This window comes from Aspergillus caelatus (assembly GCF_009193585.1).
Source record: "Aspergillus caelatus strain CBS 763.97 unplaced genomic scaffold BDV27scaffold_137, whole genome shotgun sequence".
NCBI lineage: Eukaryota > Fungi > Ascomycota > Eurotiomycetes > Eurotiales > Aspergillaceae > Aspergillus > Aspergillus caelatus.
The window spans coordinates 53663-71871 of NW_022475400.1; the positions used below are offsets into that span (position 1 = coordinate 53663).

The window sequence follows — 18209 nt, forward strand, 5'->3', positions numbered from 1 at the left end:
GAAAATTGGCTTGATTTCTGGAGGGACAAGATGAGTGACCAAAAAAAGGTGGGCGGCAATTGGTCGAACCGTTCCGCTGAGAATTTCGCTGGCTTTTAGTCCTTCAGTTCTTCAACCATCCAAACCTCCGTCCACCCTTAGCACCGCGGTTGATCCCACTTTCCCCCCAATCCATTTCACCTTTCCGGAATAGCTCTCCAGTGGCCTCTGCTGGCCAGAGAGCTCCTATCCTTCAACATGAGCTTCGCACGGCCGGCAAGATGTGTGTTTTGCAGCTTTACTCGAGGTGTCTCCGCGGGCACGCGAGTACCTAGTCGCCAATTCCACCCTTCCCCGACACAGTTCGCGAACCGTAAACCAAAATTCCCGAACTTCAAGGCCCGAGATGAGAAGACTTTGGAAGAGATTACGCGGGATATGAAGCCCAAGCACTTTAAGGCGTACACGGAAGAGGAAAAGGCAGCCCTGAAGGAAGAATACACTCCTGAGCAGCTGGCCGCAATTGAAGCCGGTGAGGCGGCAATCGACCCCAAAGACATGGCAGAACAGTTTGCTATTCGCCGGGACCCGATGAAGCTTCATTACCTTGATGATTTCTCAACCATTGAGCCCGGCGTGGACAAGCATGTCCGGGCGCCCAAGTCCAATTCCGACTACAACGCGACCCTGAAAAGCGATGATGATTTCGTCGAAGACTTCGCCCGCTTCTTCCAAGAAATGCCGGAGGACGCTACCGCGGCTGACTGGGTGCGGTTCGCTGAGACCATGCGAGTCACCCTGGGCAAGGAGGAGAATGAACTGAACCCTCACAGTGCCCTAGTGCCGGATTTATTCAGCCCGGGGCAGTCTCTGACGGAGGAAGACAAACCTGTCAAGCCTTTTGAGATGCAATCGTCCGCAAGGTTTGGAGAGAGTGAGGAAATAACTGAGGCGTTGAAGAGGCTTCTCCAGTCGACAGGCTATACCCAAGCCTTTGTTAAGGGCCTGGCGACGAAGACCCTTGTTTCGCACTCAGTCGTTAACCAGACTCGTCTGGGTAAGGTGCGTCGTATGTACTGCCTTTCCATCGCTGGCAACGGCAATGGTCTCCTGGGAATTGGAGAAGCCAAGTCTGAGGAGTCTGCCGATGCCATAACACAATCCAAATACCGAGCCATCAGAAATATGCAACCAATCCCACGGTACGAGGGCCGCACTATCTTTGGTGATGTTGAGGGCAAGGTTGGAGCAGTTGAGTTGAAGTTGATGACCCGTCCGCCAGGTATGCAAACCCTTAATCATGAGCTACTGGTTCTAGCTACTAACAATGCATAGGATTCGGACTCCGTTGTCAGCATTTGATCTTCGAGATGTGCCGCGCTGCCGGTATCCATGACCTCGCCGCTCGTGTCGGTCGCTCGAGAAACCCTATGAACACTGTTAAGGCAGCTTACGACGCTCTCATGAGTCAACGCAACCCAGAGGATATTGCCCGTGCTCGTGGCAAGAAGATGGTCGATGTCCGTAAGGTCTACTACTCGGGAAGATATTAATCGGCGTCTTCAGCACGTTGTTACGTTCTTCCTAGTGGGACATTTCTTTCCGGGTCTTAAATGATTTCAAATAGTCTGGATAACCTTCTTTTCGTTATCTAGACGTCTCGACAGTCATCATCTCGCATAGAATAGACTGTACGAATATGGGCATCGTTTGCGGCATGTGATGCACGCTTTCTTTGCGTTATGGCGATGTATATAATCCTTTTTCCTCCTTTTGTTCTCTTTGTACCCTGACATGTATTTGTATCTGCAAGACTAGTGTCATAGTATCTCATATCAATCCAGTTCCTGGTTCCATAATCAACCCACAAAGCCCAACACCACGCCAACCAAAACCCACATACCAAAACAAAGGGGGTATACGCATGGCCCACACCTATATATGCAAGAGAAAAGAAGCAAAAATAAAACCCGTACAATAATTACAGAAGCAAAGTTGACCAATATCAAGCAAATCGCCCCTCAAAACTCATATCCTCATCTTGATAATCATACCCCTGATCATGATACTGCATCTGATCACCCTGCTGCTCCATCTGTTGCTGCTCCTCATTCTCGTTGAAGATCTGTTGCTGGAGCACAATGCTGTACACACTAGCTTTCAAAAGTGTGCAGACAGTCGCCGTCTTCCGTTCAAGAAGTCTAAGGCCGTCCAGAGTAAGGGATGAGGGATCGCCGGAGAGGTCGGCGAGCTTTTCGGATAGCTATGGGTAGATCACACCAGAGTCAGTATAAGTTCGGTTATAATATTCTCGGGAGATTTGGTGTGGGATGGTGCGGCGATGATATAATGGTGATAGGAAGCGCGGGGTATAGCGAACACAACGACATATATAGATAGACGATATTCAAAGCTTGAGAAGGTCAATGCGTGCACTTCATACCTTATTTACATTGCCCAGTAATCTAGAGTATTCATCTAGAACTTCTTGTTCTAGATCAGAGACCATCGGATTTGAGGCGCGGAGGAGAGGGTTCTCGGATTCTTGGGCCGGGGAGCCATCGGACATTGGAGTAGACATGGTGACTGGAGAATGGATTTTATACTGAGACCCTTCGAAGTAGAATAAAATGGTATATAACGGAAAATATATCTTCTTAAAGAGCTCTCAATTAAGGTATGTAGATCGATTGGTGGGGTAATGGTGTAGCGACGCCTGATTTATTTGTTTGGGTTGCGGCGTGTTTTATTGTCTATCGATAATACTTCCGAACATCCTGGGACCGGAGGGCTGAGCCTGATTAAATAGGCGGTGACCACTGTAGCATGCGGCAGAATAATTTGTACAACTTTCTTAGTTCCTTGTTTGAAAAGTGTATATTTAGGTGGACGTCACAACGCAGCCAATATCGAACTTGAACTCATAACAATGGGTTCTAAAAGAAACACCTAATTTATATAGATTTTTAAAAGAAGTGGTCTACGAAACCAATAAAAAGCCTCCTTGCCTACCCCGAGGTTGATGAGGTCCAACTAGCGCCAATCTTATTAAAGACCGCCTTCCTCACTAGACCTAGCTCATGTCACATGATGGGACTATTTCCCAATACAGTCTAGTCTGACATATACTAGTTGGAAGAAGTATATCGTCTCACTTGAAAACATAAGTCTGCCGCAACAATTACAGGCCTTATATCTCAACTTTTGGCAATATTTCATGACTTTATGTGTCCCAAAAGCCCTGCCAATTTTGATTGAGGAATTCATCCTCGGCGTGGCTGCCTCCTAGCCATGTCTGCCGCCGATGATTTTCTAATTGTTTATCCCACGGATACTCTATCCTTTTCTGACAGCAAAACCCACCACACAGAGCTATATTTGGCAAGTCACATAGATTTATTATTGTTTAATCACGAGCCCAGTGGTCGGTATCTGTCTACATCTTACTTCTCAGCCAATGTCGTCTTGATCCAACCAGCAGTGATCACCAAGTCAACCCCTCAGGTTAACGACTCTAGATAGTTCTTGAGTAAACCGGAACTTTGTCACATGAGCTCTGATTCTTAAGCACATATTAAGTCAACCATAACTTCATCCCTAGCGAGAGAGGAGCTATCCGTGGAAATCTCGGGATTATTGCTCAACATGTACCCCTACTACCTATGTCCAAGTAATGTACCCCCCCCAGCTGATCAAAAGCCCTCTCTAACTATCAGCCCGAAGTTGACGAAGCAAGAGGAGGCAAAGTAGTCGTATGAGTAGTCGCAGCAGTGCCGTTCGTCGCATAATCACTACCAGGAGAGACCCCAACCTCCCCTGTGGCAATATCAAACCCATTAATAGTCCTATTAAAGATCTGCAACGCAGCAGCCGGTTGGAAGTCTAGCCCACCCCTAAATTAGCATTCCCAAACATCATCGAATAGGTATACAAGAAAAAAATGTAAGCTCATACAAGGAACTTCATGTCCAGCCTCCCAAACACGGGTAAAGCTCAGCTTTCCATACTGCCGAGTTTCGCCGTATGCCGTTCCATCCACGACGAGGTTAGTGTATCCTGCGTTATTGAACGCTTCTTGTCCCGACCATTTGGCAACCTTAGAGATTGCCTCCCCGCCAAGCCAGTTGCAGATGTAGTCGGCGTCGCCGTAGACTAGGGACACTTGGATGTCTAGTTCCAGAAGCCTTTCTAGATCGGGGAGATATGGCGCTGCGAAGTCGCCAGACAGACTGAAAGCTGTGTAGATTAGGTTGCTTGAGGTGTAGTTTAGATCTACTCCAAGGGCGTTTTGAACGGGGGCGGTGTTGAGATAGTCCTATGTTGTATGTCAGTTGATAAATAAAGTTGGGAATGGAGGGTATGTAAACACCTACACGCCAGTAACTTGGGGGAACGTCTTGTCCGGTAGGTTTACGCTGTTTGATGTCTGATCAGCTATCAATGTGTGATGTAAGTATTATCCACACGTACAATATCATAGGTTCCCCGATCACCGAAGCGATAGTACAGGCCTTCCACGGTGGTCTGGCAGATATATTGAGCGGCCGCGCACGCTGACCGACGGACGATGGAATTTTCTCGCTTCATCCAGTTACAGTAGTCAAGCTGGTCTTGACACCCGTCTGGCATGTTGAGGCTGAAGGCGCCGTGGTCATAGACTGTGTCGTTGATAAGCTGTACCCCGTATGTGTTCTTCTTTGTGAACTCGAGAAGATACTTCGTCTGCGTCGGCTCATCAATGATGCCATTTATGATTCCAAGGGATTTGAAGTTCAATTTACGACCTTTTGAGCCATCTCCAGGGAGCTTCTCGTTCTGCTCGTAGAAGTAAGTGGAGAAGCTGGGACCCCAATGGCCACCAAATGATTCGGTCCTAGTTATCAAGTCAGCTGTATGGACTCAGGACAGCATTCACTCGGGGATTTAGATACCAGAGATTAAAATCCGTCGACTCAACATCTGCATCTAGATTTGGAAGTGCGCTATAAAAGCCTTGAAGCAGCTCCCACGCAGACTCAGCCGCCAACCGGCTTGTGTCAAGTGCAGTGACATTGATGACAGACCACCGCCCTTCTTCCGTCTTATTGGCGGTCGACTCGACCGTCAAATAAGTAGGATCTAAAGATCCAACCTCCTTCGTGCTGTAAGAGAACCCTAAAACCCGTATCAGCATAGTCCAATCTACCCAATACTAAAGGTAAAACTACATACCGGTCCCCACGGGCTGAGAAAGAAACAATAGATTGGAAACCTCAGTCCAAGAATAATCGCGAAGAACCGTCGTCATATTCTCCGCAACAGTACAAGGGCCCAATTCTTCAAACAGGCCAATAAGCGAATCACTTCCCGGTCCTCCATTGAGCCAAAGCGTAACCGGATCATGCTTAGGGTCGCGCTTTGATTCAAAGAACCAGAAAAACACATGGATATCCGGCGTTATATCAATGTAGCCGCTGTACGATTTGACTCCTGAGGTGGTCTCACAGATGCCTTCTTCGCCGGGCTCCTTGTACCGAATTGTGCTACCGTTCGGGCTGGTGATGATTTTGATGCCGGTCGGTTCTTTGGGCGCATCTCGTGGATTGACTGCGAGGATTGTTGCTACTGCAGTTGCTAATAGAAGGCTGAGTTGCATTCGCATTTTAGGGTTTTGAGTAGATTGGTTTTATGAGTGGCTTACGGATGTATTTCGTGCTTTAGATAGAAATGGAATGGTTTACTTTGCTGGTTGAGTTAGCTTTCCTAGCTGCTTTTTTATCTATCACTACCTTTTGTACAATATTCTCTCCCTCGTTGACTGCATCCGAAGAACGGGATCAGGTCCCGAAGATTTAATATATTAATTCACTCGTTATTAGTTATTAGGGCTTAACTACCGAGCTGACATGGTACAGTTACATCGATTGATATCACGCGGTCTGGTCTCGGGCTATGACTATCCCGAAGGATTATTGGATGAATTGTTATGCTATCAGCCGGGATGCTTCATTCCTGTGCGGAGTAATTAATTAATTTATGATAAAGCGCGATTCTAATGCGTAGATCTCCTCACTTCGGTAAAATCTCCTGAGACATGGATAATCAAGTCCCACGAGTGTGGTTTGCCGGTTTAATAGATAATACTTCGGTTGAAATATGGTTGGTCGTTGTTAAACCGACTAGAGTCTGAGGGGGCATATTGGAAACCTGAACACGGACTAACCCCAATATCGTAGATGTGAGAGGGCATAAAGATGTCTTAGTGTTGGCTGGGTTATCGGTTTATCTTTGGGCAATGTCGGAGAGGATTTGTTGACGACCAAATGACTGGCGATGCGCTTGTTCACTGTGTTATACCAGAGGAATAGATTCTATTATCAGACTAGACGTTTGACTGAGACATATAGGCATGCATAGATAATCAGCTACGTAGATTGGATATACCCAGGATAACCTATACAACCCCGTCGCATTAGACCACAACACCCGTTTCTAAACCTTCGACTCTCCCATGATAAATCCGGCAATCTTCTTTATCCCCGAACTCGATTTGACCCGAGCCTCCAAATCTTCGCTCACGTAGTGCCTTCGGCCTGTGTTCAGGTCAATATCCTTCGCATGTATCCACAGCGGACCTCGATAATAAATCTTGCTACCGACATACAGACCAACAATTGCAACAATCGATATATAGTTCGCAAAGAAGTTTTCAGCACTGCTCTGTTTATTCAGAGGCCACACGGCCAAGTAAAACTGGACAACAACCAACAACATACACCAGGTCAACCCATAAACAGTTCCAAATAGCCCTGCCCATGATCTCCATGGGAGGTCGTCAAGCGAACGGCCCTGAGCCTTCCATGCCATACGGAACCGCAAATGAGATAGGAAGATCGTGCCCCAGAGCCATAGTATACACAAGGCTGTCAGGTTCGAAAACCATCCAAATACCGTTGCACCTGAATTGGTGACGTTGAGATAGCATAGGCCGCCTCCCACGAGGAATGTGATAAAGATGGCCGCCCATGGGCGTCCTAGCCGGTCACACTTTTTGAAAACGGGCGGTGCCATGTCGATATTTGCTAGACCCACGACCGTACGAGTAGCAGCATATGCTTGTGCATTTCCGGAGGAAATAACACTGATAAAAATAACTGCGTTCATCGCATGTGCTAGACCGGGGATGCCAGCATTGCGAAAGGCGATCACATAGGGGCTAGCATTGATCCCCTCGCCACCAAAAAGATCAGGGTCTCTGGGTGAGACGGTAATGGTTACCATTAGGCCACCGACAACATAGAAGAGCGTCAAACGAAGCCAAATTGAATTGACAGCTTTGGGAACTGACTTTAATGGGTTACGAGCTTCAGCGGCGGCGATACCGCCGAATTCAGTACCACCCATGGCGAAGATACAGGTTCCCATAACAGAGAGGAAACCTTTGAAGCCATTGGTGAAGGGCATGGAGTTCCAGTACTCAAACCCGGTCTTATGGTGGGTAGGCGCGCCGCCAGCACTAATGATGATACAGCTTATAATCACCACCACAATCCAGAATAACTTGATTGTCGACATGATGGCCTCTGCTTCTCCGAATATCTTGACGGCACATACAACGATGATTAGGATAACCACCAAAAATACGGAGAGCCATACCGCCGTTGGCACAGATTGCGTCCAGAAGCTCAGGACTGTAACCACACCCTGGAGCTCGTTCGCGAGGGTAATCGATGCGGAGAACCAGTACGCCCATCCCACTGTGAAAGCGGGAGCTTTGTCGATGAACTTGTTTGCCCATTTGGGGAATGCTGAGGCCAAGGGATAGAGTACTGCCAGCTCGCCGATTGCTTGACTGAGCGCCCAGGCGATGGAACCTGCGATACAATAGCCTAGGAATATAGCAGCGGGCCCACCGTTGATCAGTGAAGTACCGGACCCCAGCCACAGGGCCATTCCGATCGACGATCCGATTGAGAACATTAACAAGTGCCGGGACTCCAGTGAGCGTGATAGCTCAGAGTCCGCACCATGATCTTGTTCGTTGTACTCGGCAACATGACCGACCTCGTCCTTGTCGGTTGATGTCGACTTCTGGGGTCGAGAACTGCCATCATCCTTAATTGCTTTGTCCATGATGAGCTGTGTAGAGAGGAACTATATTCAGCTATAGTTGCAAATGTCGAAGTATGCAAGGCGGACAACGCCCTACCGATTCCATAAAAGGTGACAATTTTGTAGCTGGATGGTCCAGACAGTGATCCTCAGTAGTAAAGCTTCAGGAAATAGTATGCATAAGTGGAGCAGTGGCCCAGTGGATCTGGTCCCATCGGACCCTATCTATATACTACTCAGTGTCTCCACATAGCCGCATCCCAGCTCTATGTTCATATCGCCCGTTTTGTCTGATCGAGCAATGACGTCCACTACCGGGGATTTACCAGATCTTTGCCCAAATCGTCCTAAATCTGAGGAAAGTGGGCTCGGTATCACTTCCCGAGGTCAGGGTGCCTATTCGAGACCTTACTACCAGTTATTATCAGCAGGGTCTCATTGCAAGGTTATATCAATGAGCCGGTAAATGGGCCAGCCAATGAAATATACAGCACCCTTGTTTAGAGCGCCTGTTTTCTCCTCTTTTGTCAATGAAGATCCTTTAACTTATCCCACCATTCGGAGTGTGTTCCGCTTCATGAGACTCGAACACCAATATAGCCTCTTTTGAAGAGCATAGGCATTTCCCCACGGGGATATTTCCAACAGAGTCCATGCTTTCCCAAAAATTCTCTTGGTGGTCCATTCTATTTTTAATGAGTTAGATGCCAGTTTATATCAAGCATACCTGATCCTTCAGCTATCATGGCGTCTGCAAAGCTGGTGCCGTTCAAATATGAGGAAATCCCAGTCGGTGCAATCAAGCCACGGGGATGGGTGAGAGATCAGCTTCGCCTGGCTGCTGATGGGTTAGCTGGCCACATGTTCGATTTCTACCGCTATGTCAAGAACAGCTCCTGGCTCGGTGGCACGGAAGAATACAGTGAACTGAACGAAGCAGCGCCTTACTGGTACAACGGAATTGTGCCGTTAGCATACACCCTAGACGACGAGCGACTCAAAGCTCAGGCAAATCAGTTTCTTGACTACACGATCATTCACCAGGCTGGCGATGGTTGGCTGGGTCCTGAAACCACCAAAGAAACCCGAGGGCTGTGGGCGCGGTGTCTTCTGCTTCTTGGTATGGCTGCACATGCGCAGGCTGAGCCGGGACGCAGAGATGAGATCGTCGAGTCTATGCTGCGGTTCACCCGTCTAGCGCACAGCATGATCCAGAATAACTATCAGGGCTACCTGTCACACGAGGGCGATCGTTTTGATCCACTCAAGTTTGGGCTAGCCCGGGCTCATGAGCTTTCCACCACGCTCCAGTGGCTCTACGAGAATGTAGCTGAGGAGAACCGATCAGTTATCTGGGATACTATGGACTTGATGTGGACAGGGGCTGAGATCGGTGGTCGTGACTGGTCAAAGTTCTTTGTCCCAGGAGCATTTCCTACTTCAGCGTCTATTAAACCTCAGCCTAATTTCCAACATGGAATCAACGTAGCTCAAGGTTAGTATAGATAATTACTTACATGCACTATCCTCATGGCATAGTATATCTGCCCTACTAACATATACTGGCCTAGGGTTGCGGTATATGGCGCAGAAGTACCGGATGAACCACGATGAGAAGCTTGCCCGCCAAACTCGGGAGGCCGTAGACATGGCCTTTCGCTACCATGGCACCCCGTCTGGCTCAATCACGAGCGATGAATTTCTTGGAGGGCTAAGTCCAGAACGTGGCACGGAGTTGTGTATGGCTGTGGAGTTAATGTTTTCCCTCTCCTGGCTGCACCGTCTCTTCGGTGACAACGACTACGCCGATCTCACAGAGCAGGCAGCTTTCAATGCCCTTCCAGGGGGTATTTCGCCGGACTGGTGGACCCATCAGTATGTCACCCAGTCCAATCAACCATGGATCAAGCGACTGGACGGTCGACCCTTCTATGATGTGAGCCCGTACGGCAATATCTTCGGGCTGGAGCCAGATTATGTATGTGGCGCCTTGCACATATCTCGATTCAATCGAATGTTTACGCCCGATATTTATTGGCTAACTTTTCGAGATAATGTAGCCGTGCTGCTTGGTAAACCATCACCAAGGCCTCCCAAAGCTGGTCTGCTCTGCCTTTGTTCGTAAAGGTAGTAACGGCGTGATCCATCGCTTTCTCATTCCTGCTGAGACCTCCATGGAGCTTGATGGGGCCCATGTTTCCGTCATAGCCGACACTCACTATCCGTTTGACCAGACAATCAGTTATAAGTTCACTACTACAAAGAGTTTCGATTTCTATACTCGAATTCCCAGCTGGGCGACGGCGTCCTCACGCGCCAGCTTGCCAAGCGGACGTGTAATCCCTCTGGTGCGCGACCACGGCGACGTCTTCCATTTCACAATTCCAGCCGGATCGTCGCAACTCATTGTGACGTTTGGTACTGAAATTCGGGTTGTGAACCGGCCATTATCCTCTGCTGTATCCATCTACTGGGGCTCGTTGCTTTATGCCCTCGATATCGCCTACACCGAGACCAGCACGGAACCCACTCATTGGAAAAAGAACGTGGATCCTTTGCCAACGGATCCAACGTACCCCCAACTTCGCGATCGTATGCTCGTTCCAGAGGAGGGAGCTGAGTGGCGAGTGGCTATTGATCCCTCTCAGATCGCCATACACTGGGCTAATCACGACACGGACCCGACAAGTCCACTCCCTAGCCCTATTTACGCGCGAGGCGCCCCACCGATGGTTATCTCGGTCGCGGCAATCCGGATTGCATGGCCGGTGGTGAACGGGGCTGCGCATGGAGTTCCAACAGAGGTCACTACCGAGGGTGAGCCATTTGTAGCGAAGTTTGTTCCTTTTGCCAGTGCCTCTCTTCATATGGCAGAGGTGCCCACAGTCTCTCTGCCCAAGATGAATCTCCGGCAGTCACATTGACAAACAAAGTGACACGTGTTCGTATAGTTACATGAGATGTATTCGGATCAGAAGCTGTCCCAACACTACTTTCAGAGAGAAGTAGCAAACTGAGTTCCATCACTTAGGAATCCCATCAGATAACAGGTTGTCATCCAGCATAGCGGGGTCGAGAGATCGTCTCTATAGCGTGGTACGCCACCACCTAGATAGTTTCTATACAATGGGCATTGGCTTCACGAATATGATTGTACATGTGCTTGAACGAGGTAAAGGTCCGGGTGGCACGGTAATAGATAACTAGAGAAGTAGTTCAGTTGACTCTCCTTTCAAGTTACATTCGGGGCCTATCTGAAGCGACCCTTCGGCCCGACCTCCACACAGGGTTCGCACAGCCAGGGTTTGCTACTGGATCCATGGCAGCTATCGCTCGGGCTATGATTCCGGAGGTTTGATGGGACACAATCCCGCTCACCTCCTAAACTGCCGAGGCATTTTGAGAGATGTGACGGACGCTCAGATCGCAAACTAGGGTCAGCAAGAAACTCGATCTGACCTATCGGCTTCGCACCCGCGTGGCGAAGCATTGCCCTCTAAATAAAAGAATATCTGGGGCATGGGCCCAATGCTGGAAAGGTCAACCGCTGTCGACGTCACACCAATCCCTGTTGGTTGGGCGTGTGGGACGGTAAAATGATACCAGATAAACTTGGGTCTTCCAGGTGTTATTTTGAGGCTGGTATCTTCAATAAAAGAAATCGAGATCGAATGCTCTTTTCATAGCGCCAAGCGGCAATTAAAGAATGTGAGAAGCCAGAGTATCCAGGAGAGTAACCTTTATACATCCTTCGACCATCTCTTGGCATGGTCAAATTTCCTCTACTGCGGGCAACAGCCATTATGACGATATTGTGCTTGGAAGACAAGTGTAGTAATCGGCTGAGGTGGTGAAAGTGTGGCAACCGTGTGGAAACGGGGGGAAAGCATATGGAGCCTCCTGAAATGTACTCGTGATTAAATGTTGATCGTCGCCTCTGACATCAGACACTATTGGTTAGTTTCAAGAATCACCCGAGTGGTGGTGCATCATGTTGTAGCAGAACTGGGGGTCAAGGCTCAGGAATACCTTATTGCTGTCAGTTCTATTAGGGGTCAAAATCAGCCCCCACTCGCTTTCCAAGCGCGTCCAAAGCGCATGTAGGCGTCGAGGTAATATTTACACCGGTAGGATATTTTGAATGACAGGTGAATGAGCCCGTTTGCAGTTAGCCGGGCAATCTTTTAAACATCACTGATGAGCTCTTGCGAGATAATGATTTCCGCATGCCTCGCACTACTCCCAGCATCAGTGAAAGTCGCATTGAGATTTCCAGTGTTAAAACAACTCCTCGTCCAGATAAATGCAATAAAATGGATCTCATGATAGTTGTAGCTCTAACATACGTCCTGGCGCCGGGCCTGTTAACATATGGATACCAAGACATCCAAATGTTGTCTTCACAGAAACAAGAAAAACCAATGCAAGCAAAAACAAATACCAAATATCAAGTCTTCGTATCCTTTTTAATTCGCCTGTGAACAGGCGAACGATCGCAGGGGATGATCCGCAAAAACAGGTCTGCTCTGCCATATAACCGAAATCGTAAACGCCGCCCTTTGCAATTGTGAGTGATAAATGGGAGCAAAAGCAAAACGTGTACATCGCTGCGCCGGATAGTCAAAAAAGCAAGAAACCGAAAGGTCATCCCATGAAGGTAGGCTTAATAGCCGTAATACACAGACACAGGCCGATGAATATCGGAGAACGGAAAAAATCAAATGAGTTTTCAAACAAAAAAAAAAAAAAAAAAATTCAAGAAAAAAACCCCACAAAAAGTTCTAAGCTCCCGTACTCCAGATTATAGGTGTAAGAAACTGTTGCTTCGGATACAAAGATCTTTCATGCGTTATCGTCGTGAAATGAGCTCCAGAGCTATGCAAGGGATGCTCAAAAGGTCTAACCGGTTGTGCGCCAAGAAAGCAGTACGGCCACAGTAGCATCCATCGGTCGACGAATTACATATCTCCGTCATGATGAAGAGTAACGCTGTTGAACTCTTCAAATGGGTCGTTCACTTCCCCATTGGGCGTGGCAAGACCCGAATCCATGGGGACACCCTTCATCTTGGTAGGGTTACTGCCGCCAATATCAACGCTGGCGCTTTCTTTAACATTGCGGAAATTGAGAGTCTCCGTTCCTCGGCTTTGATGAGGGATCATCGGAGGCTTCATATGGCGAATAAGTGCCCATTGTGTTTGCCGGAAGAAAGGGTGAGTCTTGACATCCGAGGCACCGGCACGAGCTCCAAGACGCTTCGTCTCATCTTTAATCAACAACTTACGGATCAAAGACTTACACATACTATAGCCATGTTGTTAGCGTATGCCACATTAATGTGAAAATAGTAGAGTCTCACTTGGAGATTTGTTGGGCCCCCCCATGTTCAGGGAATGGTACGTCATCTCGGAGGATGTTTCCAAACGTTGCGTTCCTGTTCTTACCCTTGAAAGGTGTTGTGCCGTAAAGCATCTCATAGATCAAGATGCCAAGGGTCCACCAATCAACTGCGCTGGTATGTCCGCAGCCCTTGATGACTTCCGGCGCAATGTACTCCTCCGTTCCTACAAAGGAGTTCGTCCGGAAATCGGCAATGCACGACTTTGTGTCGATGGTGGGCAGAGACGTCGTCGAGTTGCCGCTCCGCGCCGGAATCATGGTGGGTGCTCCACCAGGACCGGATTGTTTGGACAGGTCGAAATCTGACAGCATTATATGGCCAGACTGATGCAGAAGAATGTCTGAATTACCTACAGTCAGTATGGTGGCCACTATCATTAGTGCATCACAGAATTACATACTCTCTGGCTTTAGATCACGGTAGATAAAGCCCATGAGATGGAGGTACTCTAATGCGGCTGTAACTTCCGCCGCATAGAACCGCGCCGCGTCTTCGGAAATGCATTTCCCCGGACGTGTCTGAAGAGCTACAGAGTCTAAATTAGCGGATAGTCGAGATGGAGATCTTAATCTATACGCACCTCGGAAAAATTCACCACCGCTACAATACTCCATACATAAGTAGAGATAATCCTCGGACTGGAAAGAGTGGTAAAGCGTGACAATAAAAGGATGGTTACTTGTGGCGAGGATCTCTTGTTCGGCCAACGCCCTCTTGATTTTGTTTCGTTTGATCATTTCCTTCTTGCTCAGGACTAGTGTTGTCAGTAAGGATATAGAAAAGATAAGATGTCCAGAACATTTGAATGCCCTAGGTCTGTGTAATGGAACCACGGCGGACTTACCCTTCATAGCATATAAGCGACTCGTCTTCTTTTCGCGAACGAGATAAACCTTCCCTACGTCACCTTTGCCGATCAACTTGATCTTGTCGAAACTGCTCGGCCCAACCTCCACATTCCGAATTTTAATCGAGTTGGAGCTATACGTTCTGCGGAAGGCAACCTGGTTGCGAATCTCGCCGGGACTTGGGATCTTGCCATCGGAACCAAGTTTAGGTACGGCGAGACTCCCGACTGTATCCTCCGCGATAGTGATCTGAGAGTCTGTTTCTTCCACTGGGGGCTGGTTTCCAGTTTCAGCCGTCTGGGGGCGTCCATCATTCTCGCCCCGGGCAAATAAACCCTGTGCATTCGGGGCGGAAGCGACGCGGCGAAGCTTTCGAGCTAATTCGGTTTTGTTGGCAGTCGTGGCCTGCTCGGCAGCGGAGACACCGTCGACCTGTAGCTCTGGAGTGTCCGGCGGAGAGGAAGGCTCCGAACCGTCATTGCGATGCTGTAAGGAAGGTTGCCCCTGATGAACGAAATACGGATTCGCTGTTGCAGTTGGAGACACTCCCTCATCCAGCGGGTTACCTTCGCTAGCAACAGTGGTTGAGCGATTGCGACCAATTGTAGGAAGGAATCGCGATTGCCTAAAGGCAGACTTAGATTCGGTCTTGGCGTTGGTGTGAGAACTGCCCTCTCTATCCCTATCGCCACTGTGGCTATGACTGTGATGAGAGGAATTGCTGCTCGAACTATTTATGCGGAAAAAGTTCTTGATCTTCGTCGGGAGATGACTCGACTCATTGGTATGTTTTTTGGACGGGAGAGAGAGGCTAGGAAAGTTTCCACGTTTCTCGTTCGACACATTGGACGGACTGGAGGCGAAAAGTTGGGTCATGCCGACGATTTCACCTGGACATATACCAGGGATTGGGTGATTGTTCCACGAGGTTGATAATAATCGAATTTAGTGGGAGAATAAAGAAGGGGGTGATAGTCTGGATTGATCGATGCAAGGAAGGGGACCGAGCAGCGGGCTAGAAACGGCGGGGAAGAAGGCGGTGCTAATGATTGCGATCAAAGGGACGTCCACCCGCAAACTGATAGTGACATGGGGAAAGCGAGGTACAAGTACTCGTCAAATCACCGTCGGAGTACTAGAACTGGGGCACGAACTCGGTTAAAGAAAGTCGAGACTGAGGAACGAGAGACGGCGTGTTAATTTAAACTATCCTCTCCAACCTAGGGTGGAAACAATGAATGAAGAAGGGAGGAAAGAGAGAGAAGAAAGAGGGAAGGGGAGGGAATACAAAGTGGAGACGTGGAGGAAAGATTGGGAATTTCGGGCTTAGTCAATAAATCCGCCATCGACTTTACTATTTCCAAGATCAGTCACGGGTCATTATCACCCGCAGTCCAATGGATTGTTTCTGCTACTACTTCTTCTGGTCTGGGGTTTCACCATGGATGGATTCCGCAACCATCGGGACATGCCGAGTCATGGCTAGGGTTTCAACTCAGACAAAATCATACTATCTTGTATGAATAATGCAACACTTGCCACCATTCCTGATTACTAATAGAAAGTACGCCGATTGTTAGTTAGTTAGTTATTCTTATTTTTCATTTTCTTGTTCGTCTAATTCGGTTCTCTTTTCCTTTATTCCGATCTTCTTCTCATTTCTCCTCTCTTCAGGAAATTCAAAATTGCCCAAATGACAGCCGAAGGTTAAAACATGGTTCCTCGCTTGCAAGTCATTGGTCAGGGCCAAGGAATAAACCGGGACTAGCGTGGCTGGGCGCATCATCTTGGCAGTTAAAATCTCTCGCATTCATTGTCATCTACTCCTACTAGTAGTAGTATATTCATCCTGAGTTATAAAACAGTGTTTACAGATGCTTCACCACGCAACCACATATATACACATACACACGCCTCATAATACATCATATCATATTTCACATCTCAGCCCGTAACTCAACCGGAACCCGATGTCTCAGAGCTAAATATTTGACAACTTCGAAAGGATTCAGAGCACGGGCTCATCCGAGACCCATGCAAAAGGACCCAGATTGAGGCTACCAATGTTTCGCTTCAGGAGGCGACTAAACGAGGATGAAATATAAATAGTCTCGCGTAAATGTTGGATCCACTTCTTTTGCGACGCGAAGCTGATTCACACTGTGACTGCCCCCTTCTTGCCCCTCAGGTGTACCCACTGTTTGATGGTACCAAAATTCCGGCATGTATGCCTGCGTTCTGTCTCCATTAAAAGAAGTAGAAGAGGTTCATTATATATCTTGCTTGTTAGACTGGTCTCACCATAAATACTGTAGTTGATTTATGCAATGATATAGCTTGTTCACATCGGTTCTGTATCAACGATTTACGGAAAGACCAGACAAAACCTAGCATAATAAACTAATCATCATTTCTTCATGCTGCCCAGCAATATAGCGCCTTCACAGTAAGATAGTACAATGAGTGCGCAACATGTCTACTCCGCCGTAAACACCGCCTTAGGCACAATGGTGCTCCTACCCACTTCCGAGGAAGCTTGTACATTCAGCTGGGAATTATCCTGATCCGTCTTTCAACCTCGGGCTCTTCTAAGACAAAATACTACTTGCCCATTAATCCACCCATGGACTGTTGGATGATACGCATTCTACTCCGTACTTAACAAACTACCAAGTACGGAGTACGTGTTATCGAACTAGTCGATGGTACGCCGATCATATGTAACCTAAGTAAATAAGTGGGTCTAACGTTGGTGATTTCATGCCAAGAACCGTTGCTCACAACTTCTTGTGAGGCCTACGGAGTGATGGTGCTTTCTCACTAGGAGCCTGCTAAGTAAACCAGGTCGGAAGTTGTATGAGTGTATATATATGCAATACTCGGCGCTAATTCTAGGAGATTTGTCCCGAGCTGCAGAGCTCAGTCTCTGTAAGAAGTTTCAACTAGGACTTGATTCATACTAAGCTCGTATAGAGATACCCACCGAGAAACGAGATGACCAGCCTTCGGTAGTCACCAAATTGACATGGAGCCTACTCTTCCAGAGAATTGAGTAGCCGAAAGCCTCGAAACATACCTATCCGAGAACCTCATGCATACTAATTATTCAAACACGTTCATTTGAGACAAAAGCGTGAGCCCCATCTCCTAAGGTAGTCGACCCAAGGTGAAAAATGTAAAGGGGATCAAGATATTATGCAACCTAATACTGCATCGATTGCCAAGCATACTTCCTGTACTACAGTTAGCATCGTCACCCATAAGTCTGCCACACTATTTGTCCAATTCGCCCACTCACCTGTGTAATTTTTCTTCTTTTTTGTAGTGTTAAGAGAAAACAGTCAGGGACTAAAAGCAAAACCCAAGAATAACATGGGAAAGGGAAAAAAAGAAAAAAAAAAAAAAAAGCTGTGGAGGATAATACAGCTGCAGCTGGTGCCATGGGGCGATTGCTTTACCGGCCATTAGATTGACACTCGTTTTGAGAGTTGTGCATTTCACGTCGCTCTTCATCTCGAACTTGGCGAAAGAAGTCACGCAGGGTTTCCCGACTAGGCTTGGGACGCTGCTTGGGCATATACCATGGTCTAGCCTCTTGAACAGAGCTATAGCATACAGTCCCCTGCATCTGTCTATCGCTGGTTTCCATTGTTCGCTGGCTTGTCTCGTTTCTAGGCGCATCTCCAGGGCCGTCAAAAGAAGGAACATAGGCCTGTACGTTGATGTTTTGAGGAACTGCCAAAGCAGCTGTTTTTTTAAACACTAAACCCCGGTTTCGACTCAGGAGCTGGGTATTCAAAGACGATGTTGGCAGCTTCATATTGTGCATGTCTGGGTCGCCTCCGCGAGTTCTGTGGGTACGATGTAGCGTGGTGGCCTTGCTCGGCTTT

The 18209-nt window shown here is 47.9% G+C and overlaps 6 protein-coding genes across 6 annotated transcripts; 2 read left to right on the top strand and 4 right to left on the bottom strand.

Moving 5' to 3' along the window:
• Positions 1 to 237: 237 nt before the first annotated feature.
• On the top strand, positions 238 to 1532 carry BDV27DRAFT_159612 (mitochondrial 37S ribosomal protein uS5m; the record flags this gene model as incomplete). Its single annotated transcript, XM_032072897.1, has 2 exons — positions 238 to 1261; positions 1315 to 1532. 2 exons carry the CDS (start codon positions 238 to 240, stop codon positions 1530 to 1532), a joined length of 1242 nt encoding a protein of 413 aa, XP_031925676.1.
• Positions 1533 to 1898: 366 nt separating this feature from the next.
• On the bottom strand, positions 1899 to 2719 carry BDV27DRAFT_16455 (DASH complex subunit DAD3 family protein). The gene is made up of 2 exons (XM_032073719.1): positions 2423 to 2719; positions 1899 to 2242 (listed from the first exon to the last, which is right to left on the bottom strand). Exons 1-2 carry the CDS (start codon positions 2558 to 2560, stop codon positions 1985 to 1987), a joined length of 396 nt encoding a protein of 131 aa, XP_031925677.1. The 5' UTR covers positions 2561 to 2719; the 3' UTR covers positions 1899 to 1984.
• A 972-nt stretch (positions 2720 to 3691) lies between these two features.
• BDV27DRAFT_159614 (Alpha/Beta hydrolase protein) lies at positions 3692 to 5620 on the bottom strand (the record flags this gene model as incomplete). The annotated part of the gene is made up of 6 exons (XM_032072898.1): positions 3692 to 3861; positions 3934 to 4294; positions 4353 to 4394; positions 4450 to 4852; positions 4911 to 5133; positions 5191 to 5620. The coding sequence occupies 6 exons, from the start codon at positions 5618 to 5620 to the stop codon at positions 3692 to 3694; spliced, it is 1629 nt and encodes a 542-aa protein (XP_031925678.1).
• Positions 5621 to 6360: 740 nt separating this feature from the next.
• BDV27DRAFT_131260 (amino acid permease/ SLC12A domain-containing protein) lies at positions 6361 to 7369 on the bottom strand. Its single transcript, XM_032067597.1, has one exon. It carries the CDS (start codon positions 7360 to 7362, stop codon positions 6451 to 6453), a length of 912 nt encoding a protein of 303 aa, XP_031925679.1. The 5' UTR covers positions 7363 to 7369; the 3' UTR covers positions 6361 to 6450.
• A 1823-nt stretch (positions 7370 to 9192) lies between these two features.
• Positions 9193 to 10994, top strand: BDV27DRAFT_146846 (uncharacterized protein; the record flags this gene model as incomplete). The annotated part of the gene is made up of 3 exons (XM_032070645.1): positions 9193 to 9565; positions 9642 to 10048; positions 10131 to 10994. 3 exons carry the CDS (start codon positions 9193 to 9195, stop codon positions 10992 to 10994), a joined length of 1644 nt encoding a protein of 547 aa, XP_031925680.1.
• Positions 10995 to 12851: 1857 nt separating this feature from the next.
• On the bottom strand, positions 12852 to 15584 carry BDV27DRAFT_16471 (putative serine/threonine protein kinase (Nrc-2)). Its single transcript, XM_032073742.1, has 5 exons — positions 14316 to 15584; positions 14052 to 14225; positions 13872 to 13997; positions 13430 to 13811; positions 12852 to 13374 (listed from the first exon to the last, which is right to left on the bottom strand). The coding sequence occupies exons 1-5, from the start codon at positions 15193 to 15195 to the stop codon at positions 13029 to 13031; spliced, it is 1908 nt and encodes a 635-aa protein (XP_031925681.1). The 5' UTR covers positions 15196 to 15584; the 3' UTR covers positions 12852 to 13028.
• Positions 15585 to 18209: the final 2625 nt, after the last annotated feature.

Coding starts and splice junctions, on each gene's coding strand:
- BDV27DRAFT_16455 (XM_032073719.1), bottom strand. CDS start 2,560: ATGTCTACTCCAATGTCCGATGGCTCCCCGGCCCAAGAATCCGAGAAC. Junction 2,243..2,422: donor TACTGGGCAATGTAAATAAG/GTATGAAGTGCA, acceptor ATCTACCCATAG/CTATCCGAAAAGCTCGCCGA.
- BDV27DRAFT_131260 (XM_032067597.1), bottom strand. CDS start 7,362: ATGGGTGGTACTGAATTCGGCGGTATCGCCGCCGCTGAAGCTCGTAAC.
- BDV27DRAFT_16471 (XM_032073742.1), bottom strand. CDS start 15,195: ATGACCCAACTTTTCGCCTCCAGTCCGTCCAATGTGTCGAACGAGAAA. Junction 14,226..14,315: donor TCGCTTATATGCTATGAAGG/GTAAGTCCGCCG, acceptor TGACAACACTAG/TCCTGAGCAAGAAGGAAATG. Junction 13,998..14,051: donor CGGTGGTGAATTTTTCCGAG/GTGCGTATAGAT, acceptor TAGACTCTGTAG/CTCTTCAGACACGTCCGGGG.